This window comes from Chiloscyllium punctatum, chromosome 44 (genome assembly GCF_047496795.1).
Source record: "Chiloscyllium punctatum isolate Juve2018m chromosome 44, sChiPun1.3, whole genome shotgun sequence".
NCBI classification, from domain to species: Eukaryota; Metazoa; Chordata; class Chondrichthyes; order Orectolobiformes; family Hemiscylliidae; genus Chiloscyllium; species Chiloscyllium punctatum.
In genome coordinates this window covers 7,468,694-7,491,769 of record NC_092782.1, presented here as the reverse complement: position 1 = coordinate 7,491,769, position 23,076 = coordinate 7,468,694, and the positions used below count along the sequence as shown (strand labels likewise).

General features: G+C 40.8%; 1 protein-coding gene across 1 annotated transcript in view; it reads right to left on the bottom strand.

Annotated features, from left to right (window-relative positions):
* Nucleotides 1–13,794: 13,794 nt before the first annotated feature.
* Nucleotides 13,795–23,076, bottom strand: part of LOC140466594 (troponin I, slow skeletal muscle-like) — a 45,576-nt gene continuing 36,294 nt past the window's right edge. The window contains exons 5-8 of the mRNA XM_072562045.1: nt 20,643–20,732; nt 20,371–20,544; nt 19,257–19,364; nt 13,795–14,478 (exon numbers count right to left, since the gene is read on the bottom strand). Coding sequence (XP_072418146.1) covers nt 19,260–19,364; nt 20,371–20,544; nt 20,643–20,732 — 369 coding nt within the window. The 3' untranslated portion in view covers nt 13,795–14,478; nt 19,257–19,259. The remainder of the gene's footprint in view (nt 14,479–19,256; nt 19,365–20,370; nt 20,545–20,642; nt 20,733–23,076) is intronic.

Below are 23,076 nucleotides of genomic sequence, written 5' to 3'. Positions count from 1 at the left end.
ATCTGAAGGCAGGGAGAATGAGATTTGAAATAAACTGCTCAGGGGGACCAGGTTAGTGCTCAGCAGGTTGATGTAGATCTGAACGGCACCATTAACTGTACATGTACCAAAGATTTCTTTCTATGAATAAAGTATATTTTTGCAATAAAAAGGTTTAGCACATCACTTTACTGAAGATCCACAGCAGTTGAGCACAAAAAGATCATAGAATCCCTACAGTGTGGAAACAGGACATTTAGAGGTTTGTCCGGAGCACCTCTGTGACACAGGACGCCGTGGTGTGCGGTGTGTTCCCTGGGATTCACACCAAGTCAACTGTGTCTGGAGGACCATCAACTCGGTGAAAGACGCTCTTCGAACTGCCTGAAACTTGCTGGTCTTCCAGTTGAAGGAGTTGACCCCAAACAAGTGATGCAGACTGGCACTTTCCAAGGTCCACGGCTATGTTCTGAGGGACACGCTGAAGCCTGGGGCAGCTGCCGCCAAGGCGCCGTGGGGAAAGACCACTGTGTAGGGTCCTTCTGCTGAAGAATATTGGGGTCCATTCAGTAATTGAACCCTGCTGATGCCTCAGCTAAATGCCAAGAGGTTGACTAAATATAGAGAATGTTGAACATCAAAGACTTAATTTGTTCTCTGTAAGTAAAAAGAGTATAGATCTGAACGGCACCATTAACTGTACATGTACCAAAGATTTCTTTCTATGAATAAAGTATATTTTTGCAATAAAAAGGTTTAGCACAACAAATCCACACCGACTCTCTGAAGCGTATCCTACCCACACCCATCTCCCCACAATGGCCTGCTTCCACACTGCCGAGTTTAATGGGGCCGAAGGCTAACATCTGTGATACCTGAGATCTCTGGAAGAGGACAAGGTGAATCGTCTACTCAGTACTTCTAGATGAAGATTGTTGCAAATCTTTTGCACTGATGTGTTAGAGTTTGTCATCTTTAAGGTTGTGGATATTTGTGGAGCCTCCTTCTCCATTTGTTTAATTGGTAGGACTTCAGATCTTTGAACTGATTTGTTAGTTGTGATTTCACTTAGCTCTGGGTATCCGTTGTTGCTTCTGCTGTTTGGCATGTAGCTGGTCTTGTTTTGTAACTTCATTGGGTTGACACCTCATTTTTAGATATGCCTGGTGCTACTCCTGGCATGCCCTCCTGCATTCTTTGTTGAACCTAGGTTGATCCCTGACTTGATGGTAATAATAGAGTGGGAATTTTGTCAGGCCATAAGTAGATTATATCAAAGTACAATGTGGCTGATGCTGATGGTACACAATCTCACATGGGTGCCTAGTCTTGAGTTGCTAGATTTACACAAACTCTATCCCCTTGAGCACAGCGTTAATGCCACACAAAATGATGCAGGGTATTCTCAATGTGAAGATGAGACTTTGGGGTTATCACTTTTACTGATACTGATATTCATAGATGCAGCAAGCAGATTGGTGAGAATGGTGTCAAGTACATTTTTCCATTTTGGGTCCATCACCACCTGCTGTGGACCCAGCTACAGAGCCACTTTTGGTTGTGAGTATTGTGGTCCCCACTACCATTCAGAAGCACAAGAGCAGCAGAATCATGGAAACATCACCACCTGAAAGTTCTCCAAGTCAAACACCATCCGCACTGAGAAATATATTGTCATTCTTCCAGTGCTACTGTGTCAAAATCCTGAACCTGCCTCCTTAATGGCATTGTCAGTCTACCTACACCAAATGGACTACAACTGTTCAAGAAAGGAAATCACCACTAGCTTCACAAAGGCAATTGGAGATGGGCAATAAATGCTGGTCCAACCAGTGATGCCTGTGTCCCATGCATGAATAAAAAAAAGACTCAACAGCTCTGGCAGCATCTGAGGAGAGAGAGAGAGTCTGCAGCAGATTGGTTTTTGAATGCAGTGGCCGTTTTTCCATCAGTATTCCCTCTCTTAAACACCTTCTTTCAGAAGCCTGTTTAAACCTATACTTCTGAACAAACTCTTGAGTCATTATAGTTCCTTGTGCTTTGATCTCAGATTTTATTTTAAAATATTCCAGTGCCTTGGGATATTTAACTATGATAAAGGTATTGCAGAAGTCCAAGTTACTGTTATTATTGATAAGTGAACAGTTTAAAGTTCACTGCTGTACTTGAGTACTAATCAATGCTGCTAACCGGGTGTTGTACTGAGATATTGTGCTGTCGAAGTTGAATTTTTCAGATGAGATTTTAATCAGAGGTGCTGTGTGCTTTCTCAGGTTGATGTTTTGTTTCAGGAGGTAGTCACACCTGGGAGATTAAGTAATTCACGTTCAGTTAGTGATCAGGGACATCAGAATGTGACTGTAAGTGAGGCAGGTAGGGGGAACCTGAGTTCAGGAGTGCAGGAGCCTCTGCCCTTGACCTTGTCCAACAGGTATGAGATTCTTGCTCCCTGTACGGATGAGGAAAAGGGCTCTGGACAGGATGAGCCAGCTGACCATGGCACCATGGTGCAGAAGGCCATTCAAGAGGGGGGAGCAAAAAGACAAGTAGTTGTTATAGAGGATTCTATAATTAGGGGGACAGATAGTATCCTTTGCAAGCCGGATCGGGAGTCTCGCATGGTGTGTTGCCTACCCGGTGCCAGGGTTCGGGACATCTCTGACCGGCTTGAAAGGATATTGGAGCGGGAGGGGGAGGATCCAGTTGTTGTGGTCCACGTTGGGACTAACAACATAGGCAAAGCTAGGGTGGAGGACCTGTTTGGGGATTATCAAACACTAGGAAGGAAATTGAAGTACAGGTCCTCAAGGGTCATAATCTCTGGATTACTGCCTGAGCCATATGCCAATTGGCATAGGGATAAGAAAATTAGGGAAGTAAACACATGGCTAAGGGATTGGTGTGGGAAAGAGGGATTGCACCTCATGGGGCATTGGCATCAGTTTTGGAAACAGGGGGATCTGTATCGTTGGGACGGTCTCCACCTGAACCGATCAGGTACCAATGTTCTAGCGAAGAGGATAAATAGGGTGGTCAGTAGGACTTTAAACTTCTGAGTTGGGGGGAAGGGAAAGTGAAAGCGACAGGGAGTATGGAGTTAAATGGATAGTTAAGAACAAAATTAAATCTATGGCACTGAATGACATAGCGTCGGATGTTGTTGAGTCTGTGTGGGTGGAATTGAGGAACCACAAAGGCAAAAAAACTATAGTGGGAGTTATGGACAGACCTCCTAACAGTGGTCAGGACCAGGGGCGCAACATGTACCGGGAAATAGAGAAGGCATGTCAGAAAGGCAAGGTCACGGTGATCATGGGAGACTTCAATATGCAGGTGGACTGGGTAAATAATGTTGTCAGCGGATCCAAAGAAAGGGAATTCATGAAAGGCTTACAGGATGGCTTTTTGGAACAGCTTATCATGGAGCCACAAGGGAGCAGGCTATTCTGGACCTAGTGCTATGTAATGAACCAGACTTTATAAAAAATCTTAAAGTAAGGGAACACTTAGGAAGCAGCGATCATAATCTGGTAGAGTTCAGTCTGCAGTTTGAAAGAGAGAAGGCAAAATCGGATGTATTGGTGTTATAGTTAAATAAAGGTAATTATGACGGCATGAGAGAGGAACTGACGAAAATAGACTGGAAGCAGAGCCTAGCAAGGAAGACGGTAGAGCAAAAATGGCAGGAGTTTGTGGGTAAAATTGAGGACACTGTACAGAGGTTCATCCCCAAGAAGAGAAAGATTATCCGGGGAGGGATTAGACAGCCATGGCTGACAAAGGAAGTCAGGAAATCTATCAAAGAAAAAGAGAGATCTTATAAAGTGGCCAAGAGCACTGGGAAATCAGAAGATTGGGAAGGCTACAAAAACAAACAGAGGATAACAAAGAGAGAAATAAGGAAGGAGAGGATCAAATATGAAGGTAGGCTAGCCAGTAATATTAGAAATGATAGTAAAAGTTTCTTTCAATACATAAGAAACAAACGACAGGCAAGAGTAGACATTGGGCCACTTCAAACTGATACTGGAAGCCTAGTGATGGAGATAAGGAAATAGCAGGAGAACTTAATCAGTACTTTGCATCAGTCATCACAGTGGAAGACATGAGGAATATCCCAACAATTAAAGGGAGTCAGGGGGCTGAGTTGAGTATGGTTGCCATTACAAAAGAGAAAGTGCTAGAAAAGCTAAAAGGTCTTAAAATTGATAAATCTCCTGGCCCCGATGGGGTACATCCTAGAGTTCTGAGGGAGGTGGCTGAGGAAATAGCGGATGCGTTGGTTGAGATCTTTCAAAAGTCACTGGAGTCAGGGAAAGTCCCGGGTGATTGGAAGATTGCTGTTATAACCTCCTTGTTCAAGCAAGGATCAAGGCAAAAGATGGAAAATTATAGGCCAATTAGCCTAACCTCGGTTGTTGGTAAAATTCTGGAATCCATCATTAAGGATGAGGTGTCTAAATTCTTGGAAGAGCAGGGTCGGATTAGAACAAGTCAACATGGATTTAGTAAGGGGAGGTCGTGCCTAACAAACCTGTTAGAATTCTTTGAAGAGGTGACAAGGAGGTTAGACCAGGGAAACCCAGTGGATGTGGTCTATCTAGACTTCCAAAAGGCCTTTGATAAGGTGCCACACGGGAGGCTGCTGAGCAAGGTGAGGGTCCGTGGTGTTCAAGGTGAGCTACTGGTATGGATTGAGGATTGGCTGTCTGACAGAAGGCAGAGAGTTGGGATAAAAGGTTCTTTTTCGGAATGGCAGCCGGTGACAGGCGGTGTCCCGCAGGGTTCAGTGTTGGGGCCGCAGCTGTTCACATTATATATTAATTATCTGGATGAAGGGACTGGGGGCATTCTAGCGAGGTTTGCTGATGATACAAAGTTAGGTGGACAGGCAGGTAGTACTGAGGAAGTGGGGAGGCTGCAGAAGGATCTAGACAGTTTGGAAGAGTGGTCCAGGAAATGGCTGATGGAATTCAATGTGAGCAAATGCAAGGTCTTGCACTTTGGAAAAAAGAATACAAGCATGGACTACTTTCTAAATGGTGAGAAAATTCGTAAAGCCAAAGTACAGAGGGATCTGGGAGTGCTAGTTGAGGATTCTCTAAAGGTAAACATGTAGGTTGAGTCCATGATTAAGAAAGCGAATGCAATGTTGTCAATTATCTCAAGAGGGTTGGAATATAAAAGCACCATTGTGCTACTGAGACTTTATAAAGCTCTGGTTAGGCCCCATTTGGAGGACTGTGTTCAGTTTTGGTCCCCACACCTCAGGAAGGACATACTGGCACTAGAGTGTGTCCAGTGGAGATTCACACGGATGATCCCTGGAATGGTAGGTCTAACATATGAGGAATGGCTGAGGATCCTGGGATTGTATTCATTGGAGTTTAGAAGATTAAGGGGAGATCTAATAGAAACTTACAAGATAATACATGGCTTGGAGAGGGTGGACGCTAGGAAATTGTTTCCGTTAGGTGAGGAGACTAGGACCCGTGGACACAACCTTAGAATTAGAGGGGGTAAATTCAGAACAGAAATGCGGAGACATTTCTTCAGCCAGAGAGTGGTGGGCCTGTGGAATTCATTGCCGCAGAGTGCAGTGGAGGCTGGGACGCTAAATGTCTTCAAGGCAGAAATTGATAAATTCTTGATGTCACAAGGAATTAAGGGCTACGGGGAGAATGCGGGTAAGTGGAGTTGGAATGCCCATCAGCCATGATTGAATGGCAGAGTGAACTCGATGGGCCAAATGGCCTTACTTCCGCTCCTATGTCTTATGGTCTTATGTAACAGATACTATTGCATTATTTTGAAGACATTATCCCTGATGTCCTGGCCATTATTTTTTAATCAATATCACAAAAACAGATTGTCTGCTGAGTATTATATTGCTGTTTGTGGTATTTTGCTTGGCATAGATTGTTTACTGATCCTACTACATTACTAAACAGACACTATTTCAAGAAGTTGATGTCACAGGAGGGCTGTGATTTGATTGGCTATAAGGGGTCTGATAAATTTTAATCTGTGGTAAATTGAATCTTGTTAATTATTGGTTACAACTTACTTTTTGTTACAACTTCCATAAGCTGAGAAACAGAAACAGTTAAAAATTTAAAAAAACGAATAAAATAAGGACAGAGGGTCAGGTGATATGTTCTTTCTGCATGATGCGGGAGCTGGTGGACTCCATTGTGGGTCCCAGTCGCCATGTCTGTACTAAATATTGGTAGCTGGACGAACTCTGACTCGGAGTCAATGACCTGGAAATATTGCGACACATCAGGGAGGGGGAGGGTTACCTAGGTGCTGTATTTTAGGAGACAGTCATACCCCTTAGACTAACTTGAATTCAGCCAGTGGTCAGGGACAGGAGGATGTGGCTGTAAGTGAAGCAGGTACAGGGATCCAGGAGGTAGAGTTGCAGGAGCCTCAGCCCTGTCCAAGTTCAAGAGTTCTGCTCCCTGCGTGGATGGGACTGGGGACTGCAGGGCGGATGAGCCAACTGATTGCAGCACTGTGTGACAGGGAGCCATTCAAGTTGTGGGAGACAAGGGAAATGTTGTTGTAATTGGGGATAGTATAGTTAGAGGCAGAGACATGTTCTCTGTGACCAGGATTGAGAGTCCCGAAGGTTGTGTTACCTGGTGCTCAGGTTCTGAATATGTCATCTGGGTGCAGAGGAACTTGCAGTGGGAGGGTAAAGATCCAGTGTTTGTGTAGGTAGCAACAACATAGATAAAACTAGGGCAGAGGTTCTGCTAAGGGAGGGTGAACAGTTAGGAGCTAAATTTAAAAGCAGAACCAAAAAGGTAATAATCTCTGGATTACTAAGGTAAAAACAATGACTGCAGATGCTGGAAACCAAATTCTGGATTAGTGGTGCTGGAAGAGCACAGCAGTTCAGGCAGCACCACTAATCCAGATCTCTGGATTACTACCTGAGCCACGAGCTAATTGGCACAGGGTCAATAAGAGTTAAGCAGGTGAATGTGTGGCTCAAAGATTGGTGTGAGAGAAATGGATTTGAATACATGGTGTATTGGCAGCAGTACTGGAAAGAATGGACCTGTTCCAATGGGACAGTCTTCATCTGAACCGTACTGCGATCAGAGTCCTAGCAAATCGCATAACTAAGGCTGTAGACAGGGCTTTAAACTAAATTAGCTGGTATGACATAGTGGGAATCACAGAGACATGGCCGCAAGGGGATCAGGATTGGGAGCTCAATATTCATGGAGAGACACCCTATCGAAAAGATGGGCAGGGGAGTGGGGTTGCCTGAGTAGTAAGAAATGAAATTAAATCAATAGTAAGAAACTAAGTAGGGTCAGATGGTAAAAAATCTGTGTGATAGAATTGAGGAACTGCAAAGGTGAAAAAAAACATAGTTAGAATTATGTCCAGGCTTCCAAATAGTCATGAGGAGCTGAGGTGCAAGGTACACCAGGAGATAGAAAAGATGTGTAGGAAAGGCAAAGTTATAGTGATCATGGGTGATTTCAATATGCAGGTGAATAAAGAAAATCAGTTTGGTAGGGGATTGCAAGAAAAGAAATTTGTGGAACGTCTACGAAATGGCTTTTTGGAGCAGCTTGTGTTCGGGCTTACTAGGGAACAGGCAGTCCTGGATTTTGTGTTGTGCAATGAGGTAGACTTGATAAGGGGGCTTAAGGTGAAGGAGGCAGTAATCATAATATGATTGAATTTACTTTGTAATTTGAGAGGGAAAAGATAGAATCAAAGGTAATGGTATTCCTCTGGGTGCTCTGGTTTCCTCCTACAATGCAAAAGATGTTCAGGTCAGGTAAATTGGCCATGCTAAATTGCCCATAGTGATAGGTACATTAGTCATGGGTAAATGTAGGGGAATGGGTCTGGCTGGGTTACTCTTTGGAGGATCAGTGTGGACTTGTTGGGCCTAAGGGCCTGTTTCCGTTCTGTCGGGAATCTAATCTAATGGAGTCTAATCTATTACAGCTGAATAAAGGCAACAACAGAGTATGTAGGAGGAGCTGGGTAGAATTGACTGGGAGAGGAGCCTCGTAGGAAAGACGGTGGAACAGCAATGGCAGGTGTTTCTGGGAGTAATTCAGGAGACACAGCAGAGATTCATCCTGAGGAAAAAGAAATGTGGTACATGGAGGATGAAGCAATCATGGCTGACTAGGGAAGTTAGGGATAGCATAAAAGCAAAAGAGAAAGCATATAATGTAGCGAAGGGCAGTGGGAAACCAGAGGACTGGAAAACTTATAAAAACCAACAGAGGGCAACAAAAAAAAATAAGGAGGGAGAAGATTAAATATGAGGGTAAGCTAGTGAGTAATATAAAGGAAGACTGTAAGAGTTTATTTAGATATATAAAGAGCAAAAGAGAAGCAAAAGTGAACATTGGGCCTCTGGAAAATGATGCTGGAGAGATAGTGGTGGGGAACACAGAAATTGCTGAGGAACTGAATAATTACTTCATGTCAGTCTTCACAGTGGAAGACACAAGTAATATCCAAAAATTTAAGAGAGTGTGTGGTCAAAGCTGAGTATGGTGACCAACACCAAGGATAAGATGCTAGAGAAACTGAATGGCCTGAAGGCAGATAAAAAACGTGGACCAGATGGACTACACCCCAGAGTTCTAAAGGAGATAGCTGAAGAGATAGCAGAGACATTAATGGTGATCTTTCAGGAATTGCTAGAATCAGGGAGGGTCCCAGAGGACTGGAAACCACTAATGTGACTCCTGAGTTTAAAAAGGCAAAAGACGGAAAATTACAGATCGATTAGCCTAACCTCAGTCATGGGTAAGATCCTGGAAACCATTGTGAAGGATGAGATTTCTGAAGCTTGGAAGTGTATGGTAAAATAGGGCAAAGTCAGTATGGTTTCATCAAGGGTAGATCATGCCTGACAAATCTTCTAGAATTCTTTGAGGAAGTAATGAGCAGATTAGACCAAGGAGAGTCAATGGATGTGATCTACCTGGGTCTCAAGAAGGTCTTTGAGAAGGTACCACACAGAAGGCTACTGAGTTAGATAGGGGCCCATGGTGTCAGAGGCAAGATACTAGCATGTATAAAAGCTTAGCTGTCTGGCAGAAAGCAGAGAGTGTGGATAAAAGTGTCGTTGTCAGGATGGCAGCTGGTGACAAGTGGTGTTCTGCAAGGCTCTGTGTTGCGACCAAAACTTTTCACTTTATGCATTAATGATATCAATGAAGGAACCGAGGGCATTCTGGCTAAGTTTGCAGATGATACAAAGATAGGTAAAGGGACAGGTAGCATGGAGAAGCCGGGTAGGCTACAGAAGGATTTTAACAAGTTAGGAGAGCGGGCAAAGTGTCAGATGGAGTGCAATGTGGGAAAGTGTGAAGTTTGGTTGGAAGAGTAGAAGCCTGGACTATTTTCTAAATGGGGAGAAAATTCAGAAGTCTGAAATGCAGAGAGACTTGGAAGTTCTAGTCCAGGATTTTCTCAAAGTAAACTTGCTGGTTGAGTCAGTAGTTAGGACAGCAAATGCAATCATGGCATTTATTTTGAGAGGATTTGAGTGTATTTAAGATTGAGATAGATAGGAACTTGAGGAGCAAGGGTTATGGAGAAAATGGGGTTGAAAAACTTATCAGTCACGATTGAATGACGGGGCAGATTCGATGGGTTGAATGGCCTAATTTCTGTTCCTATATCTTATGGTCTAAGTGGTTGGAAGGTGCTTTGAGACATCTCGGCATCATGGAAAGTGCAATATGAATGTAACTTGCTTTGTTTCTCTTTTGTTCCCCCCTTCTCTGCCACTATCCTTTCTTAAAAGCTTTGCATCTCTATTTCCAGTTGCAACAAAAGGCTATATCATGAAGAGCTACCTTTTTTATTATTTCATGGAGTGTGAGCATTGGCTAGAATGCTAGCTAGTCTAAAATTGTTGTGCTCCCTAAGTTTGCCTTTGCAAAGTAGTGAATGCCTTTTCGAATTGTATCCGTCTATCTGACGTAGATACATCCGTAGTGCAGTTTAGAAAGGAACAGCATGAAAGATACAGTGAAGGAGAGATGAGGGTGGTGAGGCTATACTTCATCAGCATCCTTGTGTCATGTGATTTTTTTTGGATGATATTAGCAAACTGGAAAATGAGATAGACAAAAATAGATCCCTGGAGTACTTCAGACATGATATTGCAGGAGAGATAAGAACAGCTAATGCAGGGATTCTCTGGCTAAGTATGGATGGGTAGGAAGGGAACCAATTAACAGCAGTCCCACTGAAGTGGATGAGAGATGACAGGCATTGGAAGGAGAATGGTATAGCTAAACATGACAAAGACTGCTGACAGATCAAGAAAGAAGGGGAATAACTTTGCATATTTGCAGTCATTTTCCATGACATCTGTGAATTTGATGAAGTCTGTTTTGGTACTATGGCCAGGTTGGAACCCTGGTTGGAATTCAAAGAGTTACAGGAGATATGGCACAGTTTAGGGAAGTGACAAAATTTTCAAGTATTTTTGAAAGGGAAAAGGAAGTTGTAGATGGAGCTTATGTGTGATCTGACATCATCATGACTAAGCCCCTAACTCACATGCTCAGTATCTATGATTAGGATATGATTACATCTTCCCTCAAGTGCTATGTTGTTAACATTGTTAACTATTTACACTTTCTGTTCAACTCAGTCCCCACTCCTTGAGTTTCTATTGTCGGAGGTTTTCTTTGGTTTTCTTGAAGGATGTGTAGGATTTAGGTGATTTCTTATTATTTCCTTAGAAGACACATTGGTGAGTGAGATGGCAGCCATGGCAGTGAAAACCAACCAAGAAAAAATGATTCAAAAGGCAAACCTCCAACTCATTGAAGGCAAAGACAATGACTTGAAATCTATATTCTTTGCTCTCTCTATACTGGACATGGGAAAATATGAACAGTTGGAAAAATGAAACACCTTCAGCTCCTAGAGAGAACCACAGTTTCATCGTCCACAGAGGTTGTGACAATGAAACAATTGTTTCACACTATTTCCAGTGACAATTCTAGTAGACAAAATAAAAGAACTAAAACAAATCTGGAGGTGAGGAAATAAGAATTTTCCTAATAAACGTAGAATTGGAATTTCTGTTTCTCTAGGTATTGGTATCATTTCAGGTTGATGTTGCTTCTCTGCAAACAATGACAGTCCAGGATCTCCATCTGAAAGCTGGACTGTACCCCCATCAATGACAGAATTAATTTCAAGATTAAAGGGAATGAGACCCTTCTGGACATGTGAATCCTGATTAGAATCTCTAGGAAGCTGATGAGTAGGACTCTGATCTACCAACTTGTCTGAAAGTTCAACATCAGCATTGCATATCATAGAATAATAGAATCCTTACAATGCGGAAGTAGGCCATTTGGTCCACTAAGTTCACACTGACTGTCCAAAGAGCATCCCACCTAGACCCACACCTGTGCCTGTAACTCTGCATTTCCCTTGGCTAATCCACCTAGCCTGCACATTCTGGTCACTATGGGGCAATTTAGCAAGACCAATCCTCCTAACCTGCACATCTTTGAACTGTGGGAGGAGACTGAAGAACCTGGAGAAAACCCATCAGACATGGGGAGGATGTACAATCTCCACACATTCACCTGATACTGAAATCAAACCTGGGTCCCTGGTACTAAACCACTGTGCCACCATTCTGCCCAAATATAGAATCATAGAGCTATACAGGATTTACTGTCTCCTTGACTTGTCCGACCTGCCTATCTTCTTTTCCACCTATCCACTCCACCCTCTCCTCCTTGACCTATCACCTTCATCTCCTCCCCCACTCACCCATTGTACTCTATGCTACTCTCTCCACACCCCCACCCTCCTCTAGCTTATCTCTCCATGCTTCAGGCTCACTGCCTTTATTCCTGATGAAGGGCTTTTGCCCGAAACGTCGATTTCGCTGCTCGTTGGATGCTGCCTGAACTGCTGTGCTCTTCCAGCACCACTAATCCAGTATTTGGTTTTCAGCATCTGCAGTCATTGTTTTTACCTGTACAGGATTAAAACAGACCCTTTTGTTCAATTCGTCCATGCTGACCAGGTATCCTAAATTAATGTCCACAAGAACCTCACTGACAATAGGAAGAGTAGCCAGCCTTGGTACTTCTCCAGATTGTTGCTGTTCAGTCAACACTTCTATCTGATAACGTTGTTACCTCTTTAAATGCAGCATAACATTTTTATACTTCTATACTGAAGTATGTTCACTTGCTTGTGTTGATCAATTTATAATGTGTGAATCCCTTCCTGCGATATGAGGGTAATGTGTGACTGCTAATAATTAGAATTTAGGTTTTGCAGTTTCTTTTAGATAGGTAGACTTCTCCGATTCTTACTTAATATTAATAAGTTCATGAGCCATTTGATGGTTGGCTTAAAACTTTTCAAAGATGGCTTTTAGCTCAGGAAGCTCTATAAGTTGCACCTCTTCTGTTTTACTGGAAGAAAACTTGAGTTGCCATTTGTTTAGGTGAACAATTTCTGATCCTTCATTATATGCTTGATCTAATTTGGCCTCAAGCCCATCCTTTTCCTCAGCTAACTTTTCACTAGTTTCTGCTAGTAGCAGTGAGGATACTATCTACCCAGTCTGAAGCTTCAGTGCTCGTTAACCTATGTCAAAGCTCTGAGCTTTCCATGGTCAAAAATTCCATTCTAACTCTATAATTTGAGACTTCTTAAATATTGTGGCCATCTTATTGCCTGTGGAAAATTTTGAATCTTCACTCATGTTCATTTGTGACAGAACTCCTTTTCAGCTACTGTCCCTTTAAGTGTTAAAATGTCTACACTTTGTGACTGTTCATTGCAGCAGTGGCAACCCCTTTACCTTCAGCAGAATTTCTTGCAACATTGCCATAGCTCCATCCATCTCTAAAGGGCATTGAGGTGTGACTGACAGCAGCTGAGATTTCAGGATATTGAGGTCGTTCTCTTTTCCTCTTGTTTTCTGGTTTTCATCACAGGAAAATATATCTATGTCTAATGATACTGCTGTTACTGTTGTATGCCTTTTCATGAGTGCAGAGGAATAAGCAAACAAATTCACCTCTTTGTTACCTTCTTTATCTTCAATGCAAAACCGGGAGAGCCAAAAAGCCAAAGTAGGTTTGTTATATTCCCCAACAAGAATTCTTCCAGCTTTTCAGCATGCTCAAATCCTTGGACATTTCCTATCCATCTTCTAGTCATCTTTCTCCTAAAGTTGTGACCCCTATCCACTTGCAAGGCCTACCTGTATCTCCAGTAGTTAACAGAAATTAACATGTCTTTCATTGGCAAGTTGTAGCTGTTTGCTTACTATTCTCAATTAGCTGGTCTTATATAAATTAGGATTGAGTCCCAGTATCAAGGGAACCTTGGGTCTACCTATCCCATGTGGGTATATCCCTAAACTACAGCAATGTCTAGTCCTGCAGAGTTTGGTCATGAGTTCATTTGACACTTTTTTCTAGCCAGACTGGAGTTAAGGTGAGTTAGTAGCTTTCCTGACCTTCCCTCCCCTTTATACACCTTATAATTACTAGTTGCTGTGACAAAAAAAAAAGTTCTTGCCTACTTGATAATCTCTATCTGCTCACCTTTTGTCTTCATAAATATCTAATAACCTCTTAGCATTCAAACTTACATCTATTATACAGTTTCACACATAATTACATGGACTTGCAAACCACAAAATGTGCTGAGTCAATTCAAAGTATCCCTATGACATTCTTTTAATAAAGTTTTTTTTAAATTACAATGATCATATCTATTATATTTACATTTTTATTAGAACTGATCAATTTTATACTTTTAAAATAAATATTTACCAGTTGCCATTATCAAGATCATGATAATCTAACAATAACATTTATCTTATAAAGCTGATTTCTAAATCATTATACTAAAATATCACCAATATATAGATTGTAAATTAAATTCAAACTCGGGGCCTTTGCAATATTTTACAAATGTTTGAACTTCTTTTAAAAGACCAAAGCAGTTGTTTACTCCATATTAGTTATGTCATTTGCAGTTTTCAAGGCACAAATTTCAAAATATTACCAGGATGTTTTCTTTTAAAACTAAGTTGATTCTGTATACTTTGCTAACTTTTCTTTAGTGCAATCCTCAATGAAAATCTACAGATCATTTCTATGAAAGGAAAATACATTCTTCTTTTGAGATTTGGAAAGTAATTTGCATTGAGAGAGTTCAGGTCATCTGTTTTCCATCTTCATTACTGCTTCATAAATTCACACACACAAGACTTATTATTGGCTTATTATTCTTATTGAACATACAATTCAGTCTTGTAAATGAGGCTCCACATCTCAGTTGAAATACTGTCTTTCAGATGCATTTTCCTTTTACGGAGCATGTAACACCCACTTTCTAAAATGATGTTTAATTTTGAAAAAATTGCCTTTCTGAGATTTATTATGATAAATTGTGAATGACAACTGAGTGCTTTCCAAGTCTTCGTCAGTAGATCTGGTGGAATAAATATGAAGAAACTATTAATGTTTGCCAGCAAGGACTGGCGCCATTGCAGGTCTAAGAAACAACCAGTTGCTCTTTTCACAGCTGCGATCCATATTTAGAAACAGCCACCGTGAATACATAAAGGTATTTTTAGGTTCATTTAGGACCCTGATGAAAAGACAGTGATAGTATTTGCAAAGTGTTTGCTGGTATGCTGCAGTTTATTTCACTCCAGTTTTTCTGCAAGTGACAATTTTTGATAGCATTTAGCTTTTTGTAGAATATAACATTTTAGCTAATGCTTTTGAATAGGTGTGTGAGCACTTTACATGAGCTGAATTAAGATCAATAAACTTGATCTTTGTAAACTTACTGCAATGAAATTCAAAGCAGACTTTCAATGTATTCCCTTAGATTGCTCCCATGTGGTGAAACCTGAAATGTACCCATTATTTGTTTTTTTAAAGAAATTGAGGACATTTAGTAATTCCATTATGAACTCTCAGTTTCCAGCTCCCAATTGAGAAAATATACACTTATGGAAGATAGTGATAACAAACTGAATAAATTCCATTGTACATTAAAATATTTTTTCTCAAATGATCTAAAAATAGACATATACTGATGTACAAACATAGTATGACTATTGGAACAAACTAATGATTCTGTATCTGAATCAGAATAAAATAAACCACACACTATCAGACAGATTAATATACATCTCATTGTGTAACAATGTTCCCTCCCCACTTAACAAATTGAAATGTATAAGATGCAAGAGAATGTGGTGGTGAGGCACAATTCTGTTCATTTTGATTAGATTAGATTCCCTACAGTGTGGAAACAGGCCCTTCAGCCCAACAAGTCCACACAGACCGTCTGAAGAGTAACCCACCCAGACCCACTTCCCTCTGACTAACGCACCTAACCTATGGCAATTTAGCATGGTCAATTCACCTGACCTGCACATCTTTGGACTGTGGAAGGAAACCGGAGCACCCAGAGGAAACCCATGCAGACACAGGGAGAATGTGAAAACTCCACACAGGTGGTCGCCTGAGGCAGGAATTGAACCTGGGACCCTGGTGCTGTGAGGCATAAGTGCTAGCCACTATGCCACCTCTATAAATTTGGTATTACCATATCTTATAAATTAAGAGATGGTAATACCAAAACAAAAAGTGTTAAAAGAACCATCTATTACTAGTAGGGATGTGATATTAAGGTGGCCCCTAGAAAATAGGGGCGGCTCGATGGCTCAATAGTTAGCACTGCTGCCTCACAGCACCAGGGTCCCAGGTTCGATTCCAGCCTCGGGCGACTGTGTGGAGTTTGCACATTCTTCCCGTGTCTGCGTGGGTTTCCTCTGGGCGCTCTGGTTTCCTCCCACAGTCCAAAGTTGTGTAGGCTAGATGAATTGGCCGTGCTAAATTGCCCATAGGTTAGGTGCATTAGTCAGAGAGAAATGGGTCTGGGTGGGTTACTCTTCAGATGGTCTGTGTGGACTTGTTGGGCTGAAGGGCCTGTTTCCACACTGTAGGGAATCTAATCTAATCAAAATGAACAGAATTGTGCCTCACCACCGCATCCTCTTCCGTGCTATGCATTTCAATTTGTTAAGTTGGGAGGGAACATTGTTACACAATGAGATGTATATTAATATGCAATTCAAAATTAAAATAGTTATGAGACAAGCCCAATACAGAACATATAGGCTTTAACATTGATTGCCTTGGCCAAAACACAAGCAGGCTCTTTGATCCCCTACTGAGTGCAATCCAATTGGTCCATCCCAAGGAGACTATGGCAGAATGTATCTTTCCAACTAAGCTGCACCAAGTTATTGTCAGCATAAGTTGCACAATAAATGCCTCAGCCCAAGAAAAAAAGTGTGTACTCATCAAGACTGAATCATGAGATCCACTCCACAATGCTTGTGAACTGTTGTTACTTCAGCCTAAAACGTCAACATAGATACTACATGTAAAAGCACCCAACCAAAGAAAATTATGAGTTGCATTACTGTAATGTGTGTATATTAGTCAATGATACTGCAGGAAAGCAGCAAAAATGTGTTACAATTACCATTCAACACAGACAACTACCAAGAGTCATATCTACCCACTTTTCAATATAACCATCATTTCATATATACCAGGTATTATGGTATGCCAGGAAAGCTATTCAACATTCTGTATCTATGGAAGAAATGCAAAATAAAATTTTAAAAATGCATTGTGGTTTCACATTGTTACTTCACAAGTACACACCTAGTTCATTAATCTCCTTACCTGTCTGGTTCACCAATAACATTTAAGGAAGGTAACTGCCATCATTACCTGGTCTGGCCTTCACGTGACTCCAGATCCACAGCAGTGTGGTTGACGCTTAACTGCCCTCTGGGCAATTAGGGATGGACTTAATTGCTAGCCTAACCAGTGACACCCTCATACAATAATTTCAGATATTAGTTCTGAGGAAGATATTTGGATTAAAAACTTATCCTTTATTTAAAAACATTTGCAGTGTGTGGGAAAGAGCAGGAGAGGGGGACTTATTGAATAGTTCTTTCAAAACTAAGTAGCATCCTCCTGTTTTGTGTGATCCTGCGTATAAAGTATTCAAAGTAAACTTTGCACTATGTTTCATGGGGGTGTAGTTACAGTGACTAATAATCTGGAGACCCAAGTTCAACTCTAATTTTTGTAGAAGGTTTCCTCAAAGGGAGATCCAGTTTGTTTCCCAAGACATAGTAGTCTCCCAAATCATAGTGAACTGTGCTGATTCTGGCAGCTAAATAATTTTCAACTGAGGTAAGTAAGTGATCTGAAATGAAAACCTAGTAATTGATGACCTTGGATTGTTGGAATGTCATAAAAAGCAAACCATTTTGGTTCACTAATGTACTTTAGGGAAAGAAATCTGCTGTCCTTACCAAGTCAGGTCTCTATGTAACCCACAGCAATGTCATTTGCTCTTAATTGCATTCAATTGTTTGGGTACTGGTAGTAAATGCCAGCCTGATCAACGATCTCCACATTAAGTTTTAAATCAGATCTGATGTAAGGTCATATTACATGATGAGTTTCTAAGTTGTTGTAACTAATGTGAAACTGGGTAAGAGGACTAGAAGGCCTGCTTTCTCTACACATTGTGCTTTCCTATCATATTCAGACATATGCCTTTTTTTCTCTTGATCCTTCATGGTGCAACCAGGTGACCAGGTAGTAAACTACACCTAGGCTAGAGATTAAGATGCCCCATCTCTTTTGATTGTTTGGTCTTGAGAAGAAGTGACCATTGTCAGCTATAAATAATAAAAACAGAAAGTACCGGAGAAACTCAGCAGGTGTGGCAGCATTTGTGGAAAGAGAATCAGAGTTAATGTTTCGGATTATTTGGAGCTCAGTTTTTGTATAAATCCCTGAAATGTCTACCGGACAGCCAAGTGTTATTTTGTCTTGCTGTTTGTACAGAGCACTGAGAGGAGGATTGGTGTCTGTGTTTCTGCCCCGAGTAACAGCAGCTTTTATGCCTCAAAATCATTCCACTAAATACATTGCATATCTGTGTGTCACTGACCAGCAGCCAACCTGGTGGAAGTGCATCTGTCAGATCCTGAAAACCCTTTGAGGCAGGAGCCTACAAGCTATTTCGCAGTGTTTTAAAGCCAGTGTGAAAAATGCTTTTTCATCTTTCTCTCACTGTATCATTCTCTGATTCCATGGTCATTTGATCACTGGCTGCTTCTGAAATTGATGACTTGCAGATTCCAATTCATAATGACTATAACTACAATTCAAGAATGCTTCATTCATTGTACAATTCATGACTACATTCTGAGATGTGTGAAAGTCACTCAACAAATGCAAAGTTGTCATCCCTTTCTTCACACAGCTCATTCTCGACCTCGCTTGCAAACTACCATCGCATCTCCAAACTCCTGTCCCTCTCAACTTCTTGAATATGGTGTGAGCTCCTGTATTCATGCCAATCTTTCCTGTAATTCCATGATTGATTTCCTCAATCAGGTTTCTGTTCCCCATTCCTCCTCAGAACCTTTATTAAAGCCACAAATTACATTCAATGTGACAGAGACTGCAATAAACTAGCCTTCCTCATTGTCAAATTATCTGTAGCCTTCAACTCAATTGATTATGTCATCTTCCTCCAGTAGGGATTGTCCTAGTTTTCATTATCATTTCTCCAGTTTCTGTGACTGCACTGCATGAAAGGCTGCTCCAACCTAAGAATACAGGTTGTTCTGCAAAAACGCATGTTTTGTTAATGTGAACTCACTAAAACACGATTGACGAATTGGGGTCACTGTTTCTATTGGTTATAACACGGTTCTGGCCCCATGACTTTAAATTATGCTGCTATAATGCGATTTTTTTATAACGCGGGATCACATGAGAATGGAACTACCGCGTTACAGCAGAACCAACTATAGGTGAACATGAGTACTTACGGATTAGGGAGATGGGATAGAATGTGCAAGCTTCAGGCTGTTTGGTCATGTTATTTATGTACCTTATGACTACGTGCTAGGGGTTTCAGCCTGTCCTCTCAATCTCACCAAAGTGACTATAATCCTAGGTCTGTTTCTTGCGGAACTGCAGCACCCCAAGGTCAGGATTTGATACCTGTAAATATTAACTTGCTTTTTCCCTTGAAATAACTGCTGTGCATTTCCAATAGTTTTGCTTTTGATGCATCCTGGAGGAATGTGTTTTTATCGTGTGGACGTTGAGAAAAATTTTCTTAGCTATTTCTTGCACGTTTACCTGTTACTGAGGAGGAGCAGCGCTATCAAATATCTTCTTTCGTCCTTCCATCCCAGACATTGCTTCCACATTCTTACGCCAGTCATGGACTTCAACTGGTTTGTGTTCCTTTGAAGAGAATGGAATATATCTTAAATACATCCTTTGACAGCATCTCCCTTCCTTAGACAGCACCTTCTGAACCTGTGACCTCTACCACCGAGAAATGGAGGAGTAGCAGATACCTGAGAACACCACTGCCTGCAAGTTTCTCTCCAAATGTTACAACATCCTGACATGAAACTATATTGCCATTCTTTCATTGTCATTGGATCAAGATTGTGGAACTCCATACTCAGTAGCACTGTGGATAAACTTACACCACATAGAATGCACTGATCCATGAAGACGACTCACCCCCCACCTTCATCTACCTATTGCATTCCTAGCCACCTTACCCCCTGCTCCAACCCCCCTCCCATTAAACTCTCAGCCTCCTTGCCCCCCACCCCCATATTCCTGATGAAGAGCTTATGCTCGAAATAGTGAATCTCCTGCTCATCAGACGCTGCCTGACCGGATGTGCTTTATCAGATATTTGTTGACTGCACAGCTATGATGGTCCAAAAGCCCTCCTGTGCTGCAAACGTCTATGAGTCAATGAGAATTGAAAGACTGAATATGATAGGGAAATTGGATGATGATAATGATTGAGATCTGTGGTGCTAAACAAGAGATTTGGAGAAAGAGAAAAGTAGATGTAGAGATGATACAAAGGAAGGAAAAAGGAAATATCAAAGATAGGACACAGATCTATTGCTCTAGATGTTTGTATACTTCCTTCCTGCCTTTCAGTGCAGATAGATTCTGTGCAATACTTTTTTCCATGATGATGACCTGTGGAACATGCAAAACAGAAGATATAATTCACACTTCTTTTTCAAAAACTATGTAGTGTAAACTGAGTGATTTTTTTTCTTAAATTGCAGCTAAAATCGCAGATAACAAGTAACTGTGAGTATGAAATGAAACTGAATGCCGAAAACAATCAGAAGTGAAATATTTGTACTTCAATATGATACCAAAGCTATTCATCATTAACAGCAGCACAAAAATTTCTTTGACTGCTCCATACCTTTTCTTCTTCCTTTCTCACTGATTTTAGATTCGACCTCAAATCCAATGAGGTTTTGCAAGTATTTTCTGCTAGAGCACCCAACATTTCGTCAGCAGATACTCTGACACGACGTAGGGTGGGGCGTTTGAATTTGCCTTTGAGATCTAAGATCTTCTGGTTTAAGCTTTCAATCTAATGTAAGAAAATATATTGTTATCCATATTCTTCAATTTGATCATCAGGTTTACAACTCCAGTTTTCTTTAATGGAAAAAGATCTAAATGATTCACCTCTTTGGCATTCTTGGACACTTTAACTTCAGCATCATAACGCTCTGCATCAACATGATCAATTTTCTGGTGGAATTGTTTACAGATATTCTGGAACATTCAAAAATAACGTGATCAGTATGACCAAAGGATTCAAAATCATTTATTTTTTGCTCCCTTCTATCCATTTCCTTTGTGGGAACTATTTTCAACTTCATTGTGAAATAGGTAGAAAAACAAATGGGTTATATATTGAGTAGGTGTTCTGCTCTGTCATATAACCAATCAAATATTGAGGGTAAAAATTATTCCCACTCTATGGATTCTCAGCAAACTTACCCTTAAGATTCCAAAAGGCCAGAGCCATATGGATACTCTAGGTTGGCTATTCTATTCATTTTACTTGTCCTCTTTACTGATGATAAAGGATTCCATTTTCATTCTTTTCGGCTCTCCCTCACCACTCCAACCTGACATCAACCAGGTGGAGATCAAGAATGCACAGTGCAAAGAACTATAGGTACAACCTGAATTAAATTACTTTACAATGCAGAGTAAGATATTATTTTTGGAGTATATCATTAAAGTACTTCAGTACAACTTGAAATACTCCACTCTTCAATCTTCTGTTGATAATCCTCAATCTATGTCATAGAGTCATATCGAACAGAAACAGATCCTTCGGTCCAACTCATCCACATTGACCAGACATCCCAATCTGACCTAGTCCCATTTGCCAGCATTTAGCCCAAATCCCTCTAAGCTCTTCCTATTCATATACCCATCCAGATGCCTTTTAAATGCTGCAGGTGTGCCCACCTCCACCACTTCCACTGGCAGCTCATTCCATACATGCACCACCTTCTGTGTGAAAAAGTTACCCCTCAGGTCCTTATTAAATCTTTCCCCTCTCACCTTAAATGTGTGCCCTCAAGTTTTGGACTCCATCATCCGAGGGAAAAGACTTTTGCTATTCACCCTATCCATGCCCCTTATGATTTTATAAACCTCTATAAGGTCACCTCTCAGCCTCTGATGCTTCAGGCAACCAAGCCCAGCTATTCAGCCTCTCCCTATAGCTCAAACCCCTAGTACTGGCAACACCCTTGTACCCTCCTAAGTTTAACAACATCTTTCCTGTAGAGGCGTGACCAGAATTGTAGGCAGCATTTTAAATGTACCCTCACCAATGTCCTGTATATCCGCAACATAATGTTCCAACTCCTATACTAACCAATGAAGGCAAGCTTGCCAAACACCTTTTTAACCACCCTGTCTACCTCTGACTCCACTTTCAAGGAAATATACACTTGCACGCCAAGGCCTCTTTGTTTGGCACTACTCCCCCAGGTACTTACTGTATGAGTCCCTCCCTGAAATATTACATCACACATTTACCTAAATTAAACTCCATCTGCCACTCTTTGGTCCATAATTTCCCATTTCTATTCTTAGTCCAGCGAAGTTTTACACCCTTCCATTGTTTTAATATGCTTCTTAAAATAATGGGATCTCAAAAACCTTAGTGCAGTACTCCAGTTGTATAATCATTTGTGACTTTTGCAAGTTCAAATTCAATGGACTCTGCATAAAACTCAATATACCATTTGCTTCTTTAGGCCTTTTTCTGTGTGCATTCTCACCGTTAAATATTTGTGTTTCTAAAACCTAAGACTTTTCCACCATTTTTAAAACTTAACATTTAGACAACTATTTCTTTATTGTTCTTTTTCCCAGCAGTGTGCCGTCAGCATTTTTGTATTGAACTGTGTATGTCTCCTTTATTAATTTGTCAGTGTTCTCCCAATCTCTTGTATATGTCTTCATAGTTTTCTATAACTCTTAATTTGGTATTGTTATCAAATTTCAATTTAGTTTCTCTTGGGACCATGTCCAAGTTATTCTTGTAAATGGAAAGCGAAGAATTACTATCACATAGTCTTTCTGGACATCATGACCCAAATTCTCCACAAACATTGATGATCTGTAGCATTGTTGTTACAGTTGCTATTTATTTTAATGTTTTACAAAAATGGAATTTCTTGCACAGAATGTCTTGCTAGAAATTCTGAGATCATTCTGATAGTTTGCTAAGAGAACCTCATCCCAAGGCAATCCAGTAATCACTAGAAGGGATCACTTCAAATGCTGAATATAGAGTTTTCTTTAATGCAAATAAGTTGTCAAATAAACATTGTTTCTCAAGTTATCAATAAAAATTAAAAGCAAAACACTGGATGCTTGAAATCATAAATAAACACAGAAAATGCTGGAGAAACTCAACAGGTCTGGCAGCATCTGTGGAGAGGGAAATAGAATTAACATTTCAAGTTCAGTTTGACTCATCTGCAGAAAAATAAAAGTTGTTTGATATTTTGGATTTTCAATAGGTCCTATATTGATTTAGTCTGCAGGAAGCATGACTTTAAATGGAAGTGTTTCTCCTTAAGTCAGC